Genomic DNA, 17987 nt, shown 5'->3' with positions numbered 1-17987 from the left:
ATATTGTGATAGTCAGGATAAATAACACTGCACATGTGAATGTAACTGAATTTTATGGGTTAAACAGCTCAAAAATTCAACTGCAAAACAGCGGCATTCAGCTCACATAATCAAAGCTGAACAGTGAATGTCTAGCCAATCTAGTGCTTGGTCTCAAAGGGAGTAGTGGCTTGGAGGATGAAAACCTGCACGCATACTAATCTAGATACTTAGATTTAACAGCTATAGCTTACACATCTCACTGGAATTTAGTGAATATTCTAACCCTCCACATTAATTACTGGTGGATAAAAAGATCATAGAAAAGCATCTGAAGGCACTGCTGCTCTAAGCTAAATGGCATTAATTAGACTGCATCTATTTCAGCAATTCGCTAACAAAGTGCTACAAAAAATGGCTTCACCTGATATTATCCTCTGGCTCAGGTTCACTGTCACTATCTTCAGCTTTCCGCTTAATTCCTCCTGTCAGGGATGGGCTGCCATCAGAAGTGAGGCTGGTATTTGGAGATGATGAAGTTGTCTAGGGTCAGAATTATTACAGATAAATGCGGGGGGGGGGGAGGTGGTGGTGGGGAAGGATTTATTAGGCATTTCTAATTCAAGTTAAAATTAACAGCTTCGTGATAATCACATGCATTATTTTTAGTTCCCCCAAAACTCAAGGCAAAAGCTACACAATCCTTAAACTACTAAGCCAAGGAGCAAGAGAGAAGAAAACCACATCTTTGTATTAAAAGGCAGGCATTAATACAAACAGGCAAAAAGTTCATTATATTTGAGAAAGAAAAAAATGCATGAACAAGATAGCATAAATTGATAAAACATGCCATTTCTGATATATTCCCGTTTCGGAATACAACTGTTTTCTGTAGTCCTAACAGCTTATGTTAGAACTTTATTTCACAGCAATGGTGAAAAAAGCACGTGCAGATTATTGTAAAAAAACCCGCTGCTTGTAATTCAGAACTGGCAGAAATACTCTTAAGTTTCTTCATGACTGATCTTTTAAACACCTTTCAAATTTATCTATTCTATTACTACAGAGTCTAAAAGAAACTTTTCCCATTCCATAAAGGAACTGATTTGCCTAACCCATGTGCAAAAGTTTCAAGACTAAAAGGAAAGAATAGCAGAAATTATATTTGGAAAAAGCATATTGTATTTATTTATTCTTAGGAGACAGAATACACATCTTTATGATGAAAAGGACCTTTAATTTGTTCACTGGATAAAGATTTGTGCTCAGAAATAAAACTTTAGTTATAATTGTTATTTAAAATTAACAATCAAGACTTCTAACACAGAACTCAACTTATTTCCAGTTTCCTCTCACTTCCTAATACCTTTCCAACATTTAAGTTTCTCCTCTTCTCAGTGAGAAGCAATGCTTTGGAAAGTAAAATCAGCTGACAAACATGTACCCATGCAAATCACAGATTTCCAAAATACAAAATATCTATGTGTCTGTGCGTTTTAATATTCTTTTTGGTAACTGCAAAGACCCCCAGCTCAGGTATTCAGTTTGTGTCTCTCACAAGGCTACTGAGGAAGTTCCTAAACCTGACTCTGCAAGTGGCAAACAAGTTCAGGGAGAAGAGCCCCTGTATCTGACTTGGATGCATTCACCTCACACTTGCCCTCCCAGAGCTATTTAACAAGCAGTATCATACCAAACATTAAAAACACCATTTTATTCACAAAATAAATAAAGATTGGCTATTAAAAGCCACTTCCTTGAAAACAGAAATGTTTTGGTGTCTGCTTTTCAAGAAAGCTTGGTGGGGTGGAGAAAAGGGTGTTCAGAGCAACACAGGATGATTATTTCCCCTTCTACGTGGAAATACCTTTGAACATCTACTTACAGAATTCTGCCTGTCATGCATTCTCATCTCAAAGGCGGCTTGTCTAGGGTTACTGATTGCCTGAGGGCTAGATCGATTTCCCAGAGCTTGAGGGGAAAACTGTCCACCGGGAATAAAAGAAGGCTGATCCCTCTAAAAGATAAATATATACAAGTATACTGAAAAAGCTGTGTAATCTCCACAGCAGCATGATAACGCTCTCCTGCAATTTTGGGATTAACATGTTATATGAAACAAGCATAATTTACTTAGTTCAGCTTAAATTAGTTGTGTTTAACTACCACAACCAGGTATAAGATGACACTTTCAAGTGAGATCCTTATATTCCTATAATTTATTACGCTCTTTAAAAAAACCAAACCAACCAACCAACCCACCCCTACATTTTGTGCCCATGTTCTTTCTACAAGGGCTGAAAGGCAGGTTTCTTCTTGGGGTGGGGGGCGGAAGCGAGACTTCGTCTAACTTACTGGCAAGAATGTATTCTTTGTAAGCAAAGTGAACAACCTCTCCCACTCTCATAGGAATAGTCAGAAAATATGTAATTTAAAAAATACACACAAGATCTTGATAGTACTCAGAGGGAGATATCATATGCCCTGAAAGTTCTGGAAGCTACGCTTACCTGTATGCCCTAACCAACAACAAAGAGCTATGTTGAAATGAACACACAAGAGCCCACTTAAAATATCAGAATTATTTTGTTAATAGAAGAAAATTCAACATCATTTCAATAACACAGTTTTAAAGAATATGATTTACATGGGTCAGAAAGGGAGAGATTTTTGACAACATCGACTTGTTTACAGGCAGAACGCAAGGTAACTATAGTTTGCGGAAAGCCTTCCTTGCTTTTTTAGAAACATGCCTCTAAGTGAGCAAATCCATTTAATGCAAACTGGTACACATATTTAACTTGAAACTCAGACTAAACTCTATTTGCCATTGGCAAAACAACTGCTGAGACTACTTGTGTCAATGCATGGAAAAGGAATTCCTGTACAGTGACCATGCTGAAGCATCACTAAATAATCTTGAAAGTGCAAATTTGAGGGAAACAACGTACAGCTATCATCCAGTGCATGCAACACTGTCCCTCCTTTCCCTCTTAAGAAGTCTTTAATATGCAATTCCTTCTTTTGAAGCCCCAGTCTACAAACAGCCATGAAAAAACACTCTACTTTTTATTCTACTGCAACACAGTTTACATAAAAGGCCAGAAAATACCATGATTACAACTGCAGCTTCAACCAACCCATGTGCTGAAAGCTATAGTATACATTTTAATTCTTGCTAGCTTTTGCATTGTGAAAGGAAATAACTTACCTTCATTCTTTTTCTTTTTTCTTTTTGCCGCCTTTTAAAGTTATCCTAGACAAAGAATAAAGAGAAATAAAATCAGTAAAACATACAGATTTCCTGGAAAAATATTTCATTATAATCCTCTACTGACCGGAAGGCCATAGGTTTTTTACATAATGTTCTGAACAAGACATAGGTCAATTTTCCGTTGGATTTGCAGACGCGAGATTTTCTAACCTACCCTGAAAACCTACGGGGGAAAAATGTAGCTGTGCATTCAAAGCCCCACAATTTCAGTAATGGCTTGTATCATCTGCTATGTTTAGCTATAGCCTTACTTCAATGTGACAGCAGTGTCAAAGGGCACAAGCTCCTTGCCTGCACTGGAACAGCCACCAAGAAAAAAAGTAATGTCTCTTCTACTTTCCTAAAGTCCTCAAAACAGGAAAAGAGGCGGCTCAAGGAAGATATTTCTTATTCTTAGGCCACGCAAACTGAAAACTTGAAGTGGAAATGCCAATTTGATATTCAAGAGGTGCAGGCTGGGGCAACTATAAACAAAACATTTTGCCAGCACTGGCAGAGCATTTTTTGACTGGAAAGTAAACACAACCCTGCCCTTTAATTCACAAGGTGTTTTATCCCCTGAACTTTATTAGTGAACTGGAAGATGTCTGCAAAAAGCTGCATAAACTACAGAGACACACCAAAATAACAATTTATAAACACATTTCAAATGACAGGAAGTACAGCAAGACAAGAATGCACTTAGAACTCCAATTCAGTATTTCACCCCTGCTCCTGGCTTGCACTTCCACATGCTGCAGCAAATTAAAAAAACATTCCTTCTCCAGTTTTCATAGCTGCTATTCAAAAAGCTGCAGGCAGTAACAGAACTCGCACACAGTTTTCGTTCTGCTGTTACTTGGGGTAACAATCAGAAAATCAACTGGAAGCGTGCAATTCTTTTTTGTGTATGGAGGAAGTCACTATAGATTATAAGAAAAAAATACAAAGTTTGGAGTTTTTCTTATCCTGTTAAAGGGCCGTAACAGTTTAACAGTAACACATCTGATTAAAACCAAAATGTAATGAAGAATGTAGGAAAAAAAATTTACATCATCATCTTTTCTCTTTTTGAAAATACTATCTTCAACTTCTCCAACAGCTAACATGATCATCTGGACTCGCTGCAGGTTGACAAAACCGCTTTCTGTGAGGTACCCCTGCAAGTTAGAAAGTAATATAGTTGAAAAACAAGGCTTTTTTTGCAGCAAACACACAGATGTTTTTAAAGAAAAAGTAAAAAGACTTACCCCAGTTTTATGCACCACATTTTTATATATGTTAACCAAGCGATCGATTGCTCCTTCCCTAAGAACAAAAAAACCCCAGGAGATTTTTTTAATTTAAAAGCACAGAATGTATACTTGCAGGATAAGAAAACATATATTCTCATGTACCTGATCTCCAAAGAAGGCAGATGAGGAAGAAAGTCATTTCCCACAAAGAAGCACATAAAGACCCAGTCATCAACACTTCTTTCGAAGTCAAAGGTGAAAGGCAAACTGGCCATAGTGAGTTCTCTTTCCAAATACTGCAACACACACACACACACAAAAGGACATTAGAAAACGCTCTGTACGGAGTTTAAAAGTCCCATTTGTATAAAGCAGGTACAGTAACTGCTTCAACATACCTCTCGCAAAACACATAATCGGATGAAGATAAATTCTTGTTCAGCCATAGGAAGACTGTCTGCAAATTGATCATGCTAAAATAAAAGGAGAGTTGCATTATATCCAAGCTCACCTAAAGTTCTCCGGCTCAGTTTTACAGGCTTGCTTTGAAAGGAGTTAAGAGGTATACAAGTACAGTTTCTCAAATTCTTGTGCCAAGCATGCATTTTGCTACTTTGCATGTCTTTAGTGATAGTTTTCTCACACCAGTGGGAAAAAACCCAGCCCAACAACAGAACACCACAAGTGAGGACATTAGGTTTGGTACAAGATTTTTGTGCTACTGGGTAATTCACTGGGTAATTTCAATAATATAATTTGCATTATGTTTCAATCAAAACGAACAGCAAGAACAGTTTGAAGATCTCATTAAAGCATAAACGAGCTTATAGACAAAAAGAATTTCTAGAAATCAGCAAATTCTTACCTTGCCTTGTTTTTCTCTGGGCAAACCTTGGCAATCCTTAACTTCATGACCCATCTGGTTACACAGACTACATGGCTTGGGTTTATTTGGTTTAAATTCTTCCCTAATTATAGTGAAGTTTGGTTCATGTGTAGCTAACCCAAGCATAATCAGATCAGCTACCGACCAAAGGAGAAGAATAAAATATAATGAAGAATAATAAAAAAAAAAGCTTGATTTTTAAACAAAAAAACCCCAACACCCAGTTTTAAAAGCAAAGTACATTCTACCCTAAGCAAGTGCGAACAGACAGATGTGCTTACCCACAAACCACCCAGATAGTACAACGAAGTGAAAATTAGCCCTTCAGCTATGGACAGTGCTAGGTCCTTCCCCATACATTACACAGAACTTCCAAAACCAAAAAAGTACACTGGATTACTTACACAAATACAAGTGAAGCCCAACTCAATCAGAAAACAGCACAAGAAAGCTTAATATGACATATTGTTAGCAAAAGAGAACTCACCGTCGGCTCCACACAGACAATGATGAGTGTTTGGGTCATGGTTTGGTTGAGCTATACAAAAGAAAGTTACATTTAGTCAAGCAAAGTCAAGTAAAATAAATCATTACTGACCATATCTTAATTTAAAACAAAGCATTTGCATTTATTTGAATTTTACCTCTTTGTCTTCTAATGTAATCCATGATTTTATGTTCACCTTCACCAGGAGCACTAGCATCAGACAAAATAACCTGCAAAACATTTAAATTATGTAAACAATTTATGCTGCCATAGTAAAAAACCCGAAACTAAAACAACTTAGGTAGTTATATGGAATACTGAATCTAACATGAACATCTGAAATTCTACCTTGTAGTTTTAACTAAAATATTTTGACTCAAAATGAAATTATTATTTAAGAGTTTGGAATCAATGAATAGACCTTCATTTTTCTCTACTAATTCAAGGATGAAGCTGACGTATTGTTTCAAATAATGACCTGATAATTTCAGTGGTAACTAACATATCTGAAGTTTCCTGATAAATTGTCAGGGCAATCAAAATATGCTCCAGAGAACTAACAGATAAAGCACACACGCCCACTTCCCTTTAGATCTTCTAAACTTGCACATACCTGGATACATTACAACATTATACACCTCCTTACACTTATGTCCAGATGCACATTAGCCTTTGTAAAACTCATGTCTGATGGAGGGGAATTAAGCAGAGTCAACTGCCCTCTAATTAGACCGCTTTAACAGTCAGCTTCTGGAAAATAAACCAGACAGCTGCATCCGAGAAGATTGACTATTCTGCCCTCTCGTACAGAGCAAAGACAGGGCTGTCAGAAACAAAACTCAGCAGATACGGAGTGGTCGAGGAACAGGAGACTAGTCCAAAAATACAACAAAACTAGTATGTGTTATTTTCATTGCCTGTCATCTACTGTCATCCATCATTAGAATAATGGAGACAACACAGCCTACCTGAGGTAGCAAGCAAGTTAAAACAAGAAATAGTGAAAATAATACATATACTATATACTTAAGACACTTTTCCCCAAAAGAAGAAAAAGTATTCCTGAAACCCTGTCTCCCATTATATCAGACTGTGGCTTCTATTATCAAATCTTTTTATTGCTCTTAAATGAAATCAAAACAAATGGTGCTGTTAAATTGTGTTATTAGGATGAAATTTATCACTGAAGTCCCAGCAGAATGTGCAAGTTGGTCCATGATTAACAACAGCACAGTGCCAGAAGAGGAGACAAATCTGTTTAAATTTATACTTTTCAATTGTATCTCAACCCAGCCTAATAGATCACCTTAATTTTCCTGAAGTACGAAACTGTGAAACTTACTGTCAAATTTTTCCACCCTGGGTCACTGTTCAAACGGTCAGCAATGTAATAGCGGAGACATTTAGCAAGATTGTCCATAAACTCAGTTCCCTAAAAAGTGACAGAAGAAAATATATTAAACCTTCATTCAGACACTGGCAATTGCTGGTTAAAGTGCAAGGCTACTTACCGGTGTAATACAGTTGCTGTCAAATCTCTCTTTCACTTCTTCTGGAGGAAGAATGCCACCTACAGCAATAAAAACATTTAACAGAAGTAAATCAACATGGAACATTAAAAACATTTTTGCATAATAAAAACCCAGATGGCTCCCCTGATAACAATGAACACTTACTGAAAATTAGTTTGTTTTAAAAAAAAACAACACTCCCCTCCCCAAAATTAAAGCAGCTCTTACCATTACATTATTGTAATCTCAAAATAAGGTGTTAGTACATTTACAAACATTGTTACTTCAGAAAAGTGATTTCACTACCTATTCTGTCAAAAGACTGTGAAAGAAATATCAAAGAAACTAAGCTTGCTAAATGACATAAAACATTAGGAAATAATCATTTTCTTACATATTCTCCCCTATGTTTCCACTATCTATTCACTTGGGCTCACAAACAGGGTTACATCAACTTCTCTCATCTCTGAGCTTCATAAAGGGTCTTCGTAGTCTCGAAATGCTACAGGAAGAAACGTTAAAAAAAGTCTTTGTTCTCCCTTTTTAATTTCTAAGTTACATAATGGCCATCTCACTTGGGCTACAGCATTCGTTCTTCCTACACAGTCACCTGAATTAATTGCTCCAGCCCAGATAGCATGCGTCAGCTACACATGCTCCTTTCACGTGAGTCACGTCACTGTCACCCTTCGAAAGTTGCACTGACTTTGTTTCCTCACCGAGTTTAGAGTTTCCACTGCCCAGGAACTACTCTTGCTCACAGTTCGTTATTCCTGTGGAGTAGTATTTTAATTTGATCCCTGCTTTTAAGCCTCAACTATCCTTTCACCAAACCCTAGAAATCTGTACTTTCATAACAGCTGGCTAGTTTCCCACTACTACATTTATCCCTGTTCTTCTAAAGGAACTAAGAGTACTCAACACAAATCTATTACAGGCAGGAGACAGCAGAAGAAAAAAAGTGGCATTTTGTTTTATCTTAGTTCTTAACTTTGGAAAACACAGAGGCATTCTTCTGTAGGCTTGCTATCCCCTCCTCCTGGTAATGCACATCTGAATATCCACTAAGCAAGACATCCCTTCCTGAAGTGTTCAAAACAAACAAGGTGACTCTCACTTGAAAAACCTCAGATATGGTCACAGTTTTACCTTTTGCCAGAATTTCTTGTCTTATTTTTTGCTTCTCTTCAGCAGCTTCCATGCCTTCCTTTGATGCTCTGAATCTTCTTGACCGCTGTTGATTCATTTTTGCACGTGGAGCCTAAAAAACAGTATCACAATGCTTAAATCAGTTATAGCATCTGGACAACGGCTTCCTTTCTGCTAGTTGTTTCTGGCAGCCAAGACCAGTCTTTTGAAATAGGCTAGTCTGTAATTATACAAGCATTTAACAAGACATCAGTCTAAACTGTAACTGAAACAGTGATTTCTGTTGTCCCTGTCTCACATCACCACTAGCTCTCATGGCAGCGCAGAGAGCTGGACACGTTTCTGCCTAGGTCTCTTAAGCTTCTCGGTGAGGTAAAGCCAACTGTACTCCCATCTCAGAACCCCACAAAGCTCAAGGATTCAAAGTTTCTCTGGCAAAATAAATGAAACTTAGTGACATGTATCCAAACCCATTATTTCTTACATACCTATCTTCCAACAAGAAACTCCTACATTTGTATTCATAACTCTTGAAAACAAAACGACTACAGCAGACAGTAGTGAGCTATTATTTACAGCAGCTCAGCTGGGGTTTTTAAAAAGACTACATCAACATTTTGTTTGGATTACTTCTCCATACACACACATTAAGAATTCCTGCACTCAAATTCACGTTAAAAAAACTTTTTACTTAATGATGCTCATTTTACCTTTGAGAAACTGAAAAGCCCAGAAAACCAGCCAAAGCTTAAAAGTCCTACCAGCAGTCTCTGCTAGACCATTTTGGCATCTCTCAGTGAGAATATGCAAGCTGGATAGAAAAATACTCAGTAAAGCAAAGTTTTAAAAAGGATGGTATCTTTCATTAGACCAACTGATGTACTGAGGGCAGACGAGGAATAGCAAAAGACAAGCTTTCAGCCTCAAATGTCCCTTAAGGTTAGCCTGGGAAATATTCCACAGCACAACTAAGTCACAGCCCATTTTAAGTGAGTCTGCTTCAATGGTTTTCTGGTCTTTCCTAGCCTGCAGCATGAATTATTACTAAAGCCACAGAACGGAGGAGCATTACTGTCTTAGAGAAGTTTCCTGCTTTTCAGAAACAAAGTTCAGACTGCAGTAGACTACATTAGCCAGCTCATACAACACTGTGGACAACAAACCCCATTAATACTTTTAATTACCTTCACCATAACTAAATTAACACAAGTATATAGGCAGATGGCATCTACCCTAATTTTACAGTCATTACTGGGAACTAAATATATCAATACTTACTACTCCATCTATAGCCATGTAAAGAAGTCGCCTTGGTCTTACAATGTTGAAGATTCTGTCAATATACTCAAAAATAGCAACCATCATTTCATCTTCATTTTTGGGTGCCGGCCTAAAACATAGAGCATTCAATTTAACATCTGAAATGCTATCCATAAATTCTATTTGTAAAAAGAAAAAAAAAAAAAAGCCTTACTTGTCTTCTGGATGTGTACAAGGGTGAATTATACCATTCATATCCAGATACAGGTTGTCAAACTCCACCTCGTTAGGGTTAGGTTTGCTTGTATCAATCGGAACCTTGACGCCATTGCACTCTTTCGCCTGTGAATGCAGTTGAAACAAACACTGCAGTACTTGATTAGAGAAGTATCACAAATAACCAGAGGTATTAACATACACACTCGCGCTACCCACATAATTACCTGAAAATGCATGCTTACACTACTAAAATAGCACTTTGTTATTCAAGAAAGCAATTCCTTTTACTGCCAAGACCATACTGACTCCCTCGAAATTTAGCAAAGGGACTTCAAAGTTTATAATACGATGCTATAACCTTAACAAGATAACCAAGAAGAATCAAAGTTTTCCTGCTTTTAATGCTTAGTTTTTTATCCCCAGACTGATACATCCAAACAAACCTGCCCCTCTGCCTTTTCTCGCTGCAATCTGATATTTAAGTCACACACATAGCTGGGGGAGACAGGGCAGTAAAAGTGATTCACCTACAGCTGATGGTATACTGGAGCCCCACTGATGACCGACAGGCTTCCCAAAGTACATCAGCACATCCTGGTAAGCAAAGGGCGATGAGATTTAATGAGAAAGAGGACTTCTCTCAAATTCCACTACACGAAGAAAGGAGATCCTTTCAGGTCCCACCAGCCAAACCTCCGCTTTGGGCACATGTCTTTCTTTCCCTCATGACTGTCCAATGCACCAAGATCCTCAAACCCTGAACTCTTCAACTCCTGTCTCTGTGTTTTTCTGTGGCTATATTTGAAATGCTAAATAAAACCCAGTCCTTACCTTCTACTTCCGAAAATAAGTAAACTTTTTACTCTAATGCTTCACTTCCTTTACCTCAGCACTTTTTCCACTGTCAGGCTGCTGCCTAACCAAGAAGAAACTCAGGCCACAGTGCAGACTGTAAACTCAGAGCAAACTTACGACTGCCCTAAACCACCTACAGGCACCCATATTCCTGTACTACTCTGACATTCTTGAACACTTACAACAGGTGACAAAAAGTAAACCCAGAAGCACAAAGAAAACAAATCTCAGCTGAACTGGAAGCGATAAATAGTCCCATGTTATTTTTGCATACGCTGCCATGCTGATGACAAGTAACTACCTAGGTGAAGACAACAGTCCCTCTCGCCAGCCCCAGAGCAGAGACTGGAGTCAGCCCTGTAACACCTAGGCAAAAAACCTTACCCCCTTCTCTCAAGCTGTCAGAGCAAGCAGTTTTGAAACACCAGTGAGTGCTTCAAAGAGTGCCTCCTCTACAAGGTCCAGTTTTGTTTCCTCACCACACATTTGCCGTTTTTGTTTGTTTTGTTTGGGAGTTTGTTGTGGTGGTGTTTTTTGGGGTTTTTTTTTGGGTTTGGGGCTTTTTTTTTTTTTGTTGTTGTTGTTGTTGTTTGTGGTGGGTTTGGTTTGTTTTCTTTTTTAAAGTTTGGTCAAACGGCAGTTAACAACACTCTCACAGCTATCATGAGTAATTCTACGTTCTCCCTTCTGAAGCAAGACCACCAGCCAAATGTGTAAACCACTGAATTTGAAACCACTGTGAAACCAACAGCATGGAACAGACATGAGCTGATCAAGAAAAAGTAAAATGATTTTCAGAGAAATTATGACCAAAAAGGTTTATAACATATCATAAAGTTGGAAAGAAGCGTATTCTTGAAGAGCTTGGCATAAAGCAAAATGAAGGGAAATGAATGTCATTTTATTACATGTAAGACTACAGTCACAGGATTGCATGAGACAGGAGGGAAAGATGTGGTGCTGCTGGTCCCCTCCTTCACATGAAACTTATCCACAGCCGATCAACCAACATCAAGCACTCCCTCTGAATTTGTTTGCAGACTTGCTGCCCGCTACTCATTAAATTAGTTTCCCAGGTCTGATACAGAGCTCAAACTATCAGATTCCAAAGGAGAAAAACACCAAAAAAACCACCTTACAGATTGTATCATTGACTTCCTTGCAATTTTCCTGCTTAAAGTATCATTAGAACTAGCTGAACTTGCCCCAGTCTTAAAAGGCAAAAATTAAAACCTTTAAAGCAAAATAAGTCTTTATTTGGTATTCACATTTTTCACAGTTATAGGTGTATGCAATTCTTTCAGGGCAATTTTGTGAAGTCATTTTTAAATAACCGAACACTAAGACCTTCTATTTCACTTCTTTAAACCAGGTGAAATTTCTGCCAGTGTGCATCTTTCCTATACTATTCACCCAAACTAGTTAAATCCTGACAGATGAAACCTTGACTACTGCTTGCTTCCTTTTCTGAACTTTCTAGAACGCACAAACACAAATCACATGGTTTTGGCAGAAACCAACTGTCAGGTGCAAACACTGTACTGTGGCTTGCAGTTCTAATAAAGTTACTCTGGGCAACCAAGACCTACAGTTTTAAAAGAAGAGTATTAATTCTGGTTAACATCAGATAATGGGACGAGAAGCTTGCCTTGTGTTCTACTTGATCTTTCATCAAACCTCTTGCCAGAGCTAACTGTGACTCAGAAGATATCAAAGGCTTACGACTATGTGATATGTAAAATAAAACTGTCCCCCTCACAGATCTTACTTTCAGTCTTGAAGGTATAGCAAAATAAGCATGATCTCTTTTAGATGTCTTCGAAAGCCATTCAGTTTTCATCTGCATACTGCTGTGTCAGCAACTTCACCATTATATTCTCGTAAACCTATCAGATTTTTAATGGAACAGCCTTGTAAAAGGTTTAAGTATCTGGTAGCGATATCTCTTGTGATATAACTAAACTGTTCACTTTTAATCTACAGCCTCTTTTGAAACCATTGAAAACAGATCTTCAAATATGATACTTTAGTTGCAGCTTTATTAATTCATATGAATTTGATTAAGAATAGTCTCTCCTGGATTTTATATTATTTTCAAGATCTTCCTCTTATTCTTCCTGCTCAGCTTAAGAAGAAGATTAATCAGATTTAAGAAAAAGAAATAATCTAGCATGGTAAGAGAACATGGATCAACTTTTTATATTTCGAAGAGACAAGCTACTGGGAGATACAAAATTTCTGATTAGAGAGATTTATAGCAATCCTAAAATACACATAGAGCTGATTACATCGTGAGAGAAGTTTAAATTAATCTACAGTAAGACAAACTACAGCTTCTCACTACTGTCCTAGTATGCTCTCAAATTTATGACCAGATTTAAATATAAAAAAATTTAATGAATATGATTTATCCATGTGCTGTCCTTACTGTAATTGCATCGTGCTCTTAAGTTGGAACAAAGCAACGTAGATGAGGACATCAGGATCTGACATTTCAGCTATGGTAAACCTAACTTGGCCCAATGGAATCTGTTGTATCTCTTCATTTCTTTTAATAAAGAACATTTGCTGCTACAAGCCCAATTATTAAAGACCCAAAAAAAGGGACATACAATCACAAACTCAGTAAAACCAAAACTATATAAACCTTTATTGTACCTAAATATTTGAGCAGTTTTGATTGCATAAAGATTAATATAAGTTTTTAATAATTTACAAATGTGTGATGATGTCTCCTGCTCTTAGAGCAAACTATTTAATTGTTGCAGATTGCAGATATATTTGCTATTTAAATTATGACTACTTTTAAATAAACTGATCTTAAAGCATTATCCAGAAACAGCTGGACAAGCCTGCAAGACAAAAGTGTAAAACATCCATTCACAATTAAGACAAACCTGTAAAAGAATCTACTTTATATTGTCAAAGCTCTATCTGCATCCTGTTGATCAGAAGAACACTGCTTCAAAAAACCAAAACTAAACTTCACCTCGCGGTTACTGAGTGCCAAGGCTATCTTGCCAGCGTGGCTACAAATATGACAGACAACTATTAAAGCTGCTGCCTCCACAGCCTAACTGTACTGCTGAAACAGGTGTTCATTCGCACACGTGAACTTTTGGCGTAATGGAGGAAAAGGGGATTTGGTGAATGAATGGCTTGGACCATACAGCCAGCTGTGATGCTGACTATAACCAAAGAAGTTGTTCACCTCTGTGAGTTCCCTGCTTTGGTGGAAAGAGCTACTCAAATACGAGATATGTACCTGACAGCCCTCTGAACCAAGGGTTGCCCAGACGCTCAGAATAGGTCACATGAGAGATGGCACAAAACCCAAGAGTTTGGTAAAGCAACCAGAACAATCACTGCTAGCTGCCAACAGCTTATTCCAGAGCAAACACTCATACAAATGGTGATTAAGCTGCACTTGTAAACCCACAAACCACATGCTTCTATAATAGTTCCCCATGGAGCACAAATCCTCAGATTTTACCTATCCACTGGAATAAAAAAAATCCACTTATTGCAGCTACAGGTAAACTAAACTTCACACATCATGCTGAGAGAGGCTAACTGAAACCACAATTGTAATAAAAACAAAAGGAGTATCTCACAGTTTTAACTGTGCAACATTTAATTAATCCAAATCTATGGTTCTGTTTCACTGCCCGAATCTGAAATGCAAAAACACCTTGACTGTAACAAGAACTGAATACTAAAACCGAACTGCCTGCCATTTGCATATGCTGGAATCTCGCTGAAGGCAGGCAGGTAACACATGCAGTCAAAACCACCCAACGTCAATACATAATTCAATTACCTAACTCTCTTTTCCCTTATCTTCTCTACCCTGCCTACACATTTGCATCTCCTCACACTACACTGTTTCCCAAACAGGAGGCATGTCTCTCCCATGGGACAGGAGGTAGCAAGCAGGCAGAAGCCACATCACATGCTTGGCAGCAGGGATCAAAAACAGTATTACGAAGGGCAGAACGCAGCTAGTACAACCTGACAAAAGACGACAGAATTATTTGGAAAAGCATACAGGAAAAAACAGTTTACGAAGCATGAACTCGAGACTTCATCTTCTTGGAAAAACTTTGGCTAAGTTAACCCTGAAGAGAATACCTCATCGTGTTCACTGCACTGTGAAGCTATCACAGCGCAGCTATTCAAATCCAATGCAAGCCTGTGCTGTTGCTGAAGGAAGACAACCCCATCCTCCCCATTACCTTCCACCTCCCACCATGTCCCTGAGGATGGCACAAGCCTTCACGTGTGGCTCCAATGATGTGCACAAAGGAACCAGCTGATCTGAGAACGGGCCTAGCAAAATATAAGGCAATGTTATTTCAAGCTGTGTTACTTCCTAGAGAGCGCTCCCCAGGTAACCATACAGAGCTCAGTGCTGGTGCGAGGGACGGGATGAACACCAGCCATCAACTGCAGGCAGTGACCAGCTGTAAGTCAGCCCAAAGAGAACTATATTGTCTCAACATTGCCAACAGAGACCTGGAGATGGAATGTGGTCCTCATGGACACCAAGATGCAAAGACCCTGGGAAGGAGAACTGCATGGTACGAGGAGTACTATGCTGCTACCTGCTACCTGGGACTGAAAGGAATGACTATATAAGGCCGCATAACTGCTTTCCAGAAGATGGATCACAACCGCTGTCATAGCAACAAACCAGAAAACTTGAACTTCACGTGAACTTTTCTTCATTATAATACCATTATAATACAAAAACACACCTCCTGGCCTAAAGCTACCTGCCTCTAAGGCAAACCACACCTCGGGCACTCCTCTTTGGACATGCTGGTAACCTTGCTCAAGAAGGTGGAGACTGGCAACAATCCATGGGCCAGAGGAGGAGCAAGGTGTGTTGTTTGGCATAAAAGATGGCTCCTTAGCAACCGAACTTTGAAGATCTTCCCCACCAAGGATCATGACAATCAGAAGAACCATAGGGACGCCTTGGACCCGTGGCGGTAGCTATAATCCTCTTCCCTTTTCTTTTTTACTTTACCTTTTCTTCCCTTCCTGTCACTATCTATTACACACCGCTTTACAGGCAAACAATAAAGTTGTGCTGTTTGATCAAGGCATAACCCCTTGGCATGGTCACCTTGATATTTTGCGCTTCAAGATCATAGTAAATGAAGCATCATGAGTCCACTGAGTGGACTGTGACACCAGCCAGCTCAAAGTAGTCAACAAATTGTACCTACTGTGAGCTGCAGGTTAGTAAAGACCACCCATGGAGCCCAGCAACTAGGTCAGGACTGAGTCTTCATCAAAAAGCATCTTCTGGTGCTATGAAAAGCCAGATTTCAGAGGACGTCTTTGGGAAAATCAGCTTCATGTTTGGGCAGGAGATACTTCTATACTAGAAAATACCAGCAAGACCAAAAAAAGCTGAACCTGCTCAAGGTTAAAGAGTCCAATTACAGTTTTAATTTAAAATTTAATTAATTTAAACCAATTGTTTTAAGCCTTGGATGCAAGCATGACCTGCTGCGTTGTGAGCACATTAAAAAAAGAAAATCAGGCTAAAGCAGGAAGCTGTAGAAGGACTAATATATGATAGAAAAGACTGACAAAAATAATAAGATCTGAAAATGATACAATTGTGAAGTACTGAAAAGCTAGGAGAATGAGAGCCCAAGGAAGTGTATGACCATATGTACACCAAGACATTGTTTTAATCTTGTACAAAACTCGTGCAGCTAGAAAGGGACAGCTCAGTTTCTTCTCAAATGCCTCATTCCCACCCTCACCCTTGTGCTGGCACCAGCTTTCACACGCAGCACCACGGAACTGATCTGCTTGAGAACAGGATGATCTCACAGAGACAGACGAGTTTCCAGGCTCACAAGTTACCTTTAACCATTCACACTAGCATTTCCTTACTCCTTCCAAGACAGGCAGCTTCACTTTTGTTTTCAACAAGTCCTAAAGCTTCCTTCAGCTTGTAATTTACAAAAAAGTTGTTGAAAAGCCGGGACTACGAAGAACAAGCACATAAACAAAACAAGAACCAGCAAAAAGTATCCCCACTACCTGCTATTCACCAGAAGTTTTACCAAACCCTTTCACAAAATCCACTTGTTTTGCCCGAGGCACGGCAAAGGCAGCGGCCACCATGCTCGGGAGGGCCGGCTTCAACAAACCGGCTGGGGCCTAAAAACCTGCCCGAGGCACCCGGCTCCTGCCCCCTCGGCTTCTGCCCCCCCGGTCCGCACCGCTGGGCACAAGCCGAGCAGCAGCCCTAACTTCTCCCCCACGCCGGCTGCTTCCAGCCAGGGTAAAAGCCCCCGGTCAAGAAACCACCACCAAGAACCAACGCAAAAAAGTAAAGAAAGAAACCCCAGACCGACGAACCCCACTCGAAAAGGCAGCGGGAGCGGCCGAGAGAGCGCAGAGGGGCAGGAGTGGCGTCGCACGGGCTGCGCCCGGCGCCGGCAGGCGACACCCACCGGGCCCTGCCTGCGGCCCCCGGCCCCGGCCCTAGTCCCGCGGCCCCGGCGCTGGCCCCGACCCCGGCCTCCGGCGCTCCCTCAGCCCCCCCAGCCGCGGGGCGGCCGCTAGAGGGGCCCGTCCCGGGACAGGAGGCTGCGGGGCGGCCCGCCTCACCTTCTCCTCCACACAGTTGACGATGATGGAGGGGTACTTGCGGCTCAGCCAGCGGAAGAAGGCCGGGACCCCCATAGCGGGCCAGGGGAGCGGGGGCGGCCGGCCGTGGCTCTCGGCAACAGCCGCGCCCGGTGAGGCAGCGAGCAGCGCTTCCGGGGGCAAAGGGCAGCGCAGGGCATCGTGGGGGCAGGTCACGTGAGGCGCACGCGGCGCGGCCGCCATCTTACGGGCGGGCGCGGCAGAGCGCGCAGGTGCGGGGCTGCCGCGGCGGCCCCAGCGGGGAGCGGAGGGGCTGCTGTTCGGGCTGGCCCCTGCCCTCCCGGGGGTCCTTGCTGGGCCCCCGAGCCCTCCGGCTTGCAGGGTTGCTCCTTTGGCCCGTCGGTGACAGGCGGAAGGGAAAAGCCTGAGAGCGGTTTGTGGTCTGAGGTGGCACCGCATGCCACCCTTCTCTCAGGCAAGGCTCTGTGGGAAAATGCCCCTCAATGAACGGCCTCGTTAAAAAAAAATCACAATG

General features: G+C 40.4%; 1 protein-coding gene across 3 annotated transcripts in view; it reads right to left on the bottom strand.

Annotated features, from left to right (window-relative positions):
- Positions 1–17632, bottom strand: part of XRN2 (5'-3' exoribonuclease 2) — a 52544-nt gene extending 34912 nt beyond the window's left edge. For 2 of the 3 annotated variants that reach the window (XM_055815881.1, XM_055815883.1), the window contains exons 1-16: positions 17474–17632; positions 9975–10126; positions 9779–9890; positions 8501–8612; positions 7352–7410; positions 7183–7272; positions 5998–6070; positions 5841–5891; positions 5333–5490; positions 4866–4940; positions 4630–4763; positions 4483–4540; positions 4285–4392; positions 3191–3235; positions 1865–1996; positions 404–522 (exon numbers count right to left, since the gene is read on the bottom strand). In XM_055815881.1, coding sequence (XP_055671856.1) covers positions 404–522; positions 1865–1996; positions 3191–3235; positions 4285–4392; positions 4483–4540; positions 4630–4763; positions 4866–4940; positions 5333–5490; positions 5841–5891; positions 5998–6070; positions 7183–7272; positions 7352–7410; positions 8501–8612; positions 9779–9890; positions 9975–10126; positions 17474–17548 — 1553 coding nt within the window. In that variant the 5' untranslated portion in view covers positions 17549–17632. The remainder of the gene's footprint in view (positions 1–403; positions 523–1864; positions 1997–3190; positions 3236–4284; positions 4393–4482; positions 4541–4629; positions 4764–4865; positions 4941–5332; positions 5491–5840; positions 5892–5997; positions 6071–7182; positions 7273–7351; positions 7411–8500; positions 8613–9778; positions 9891–9974; positions 10127–17473) is intronic. The other variant, XM_055815882.1, reaches the window with a different exon arrangement.
- Between the last annotated feature and the right edge of the window lie 355 nt (positions 17633–17987).

The sequence above is a fragment of the Falco peregrinus genome, chromosome 11 (assembly GCF_023634155.1).
Source record: "Falco peregrinus isolate bFalPer1 chromosome 11, bFalPer1.pri, whole genome shotgun sequence".
In the NCBI taxonomy this organism is placed as follows: domain Eukaryota; kingdom Metazoa; phylum Chordata; class Aves; order Falconiformes; family Falconidae; genus Falco; species Falco peregrinus.
This window is presented reverse-complemented; position numbering and strand designations above follow the sequence as displayed.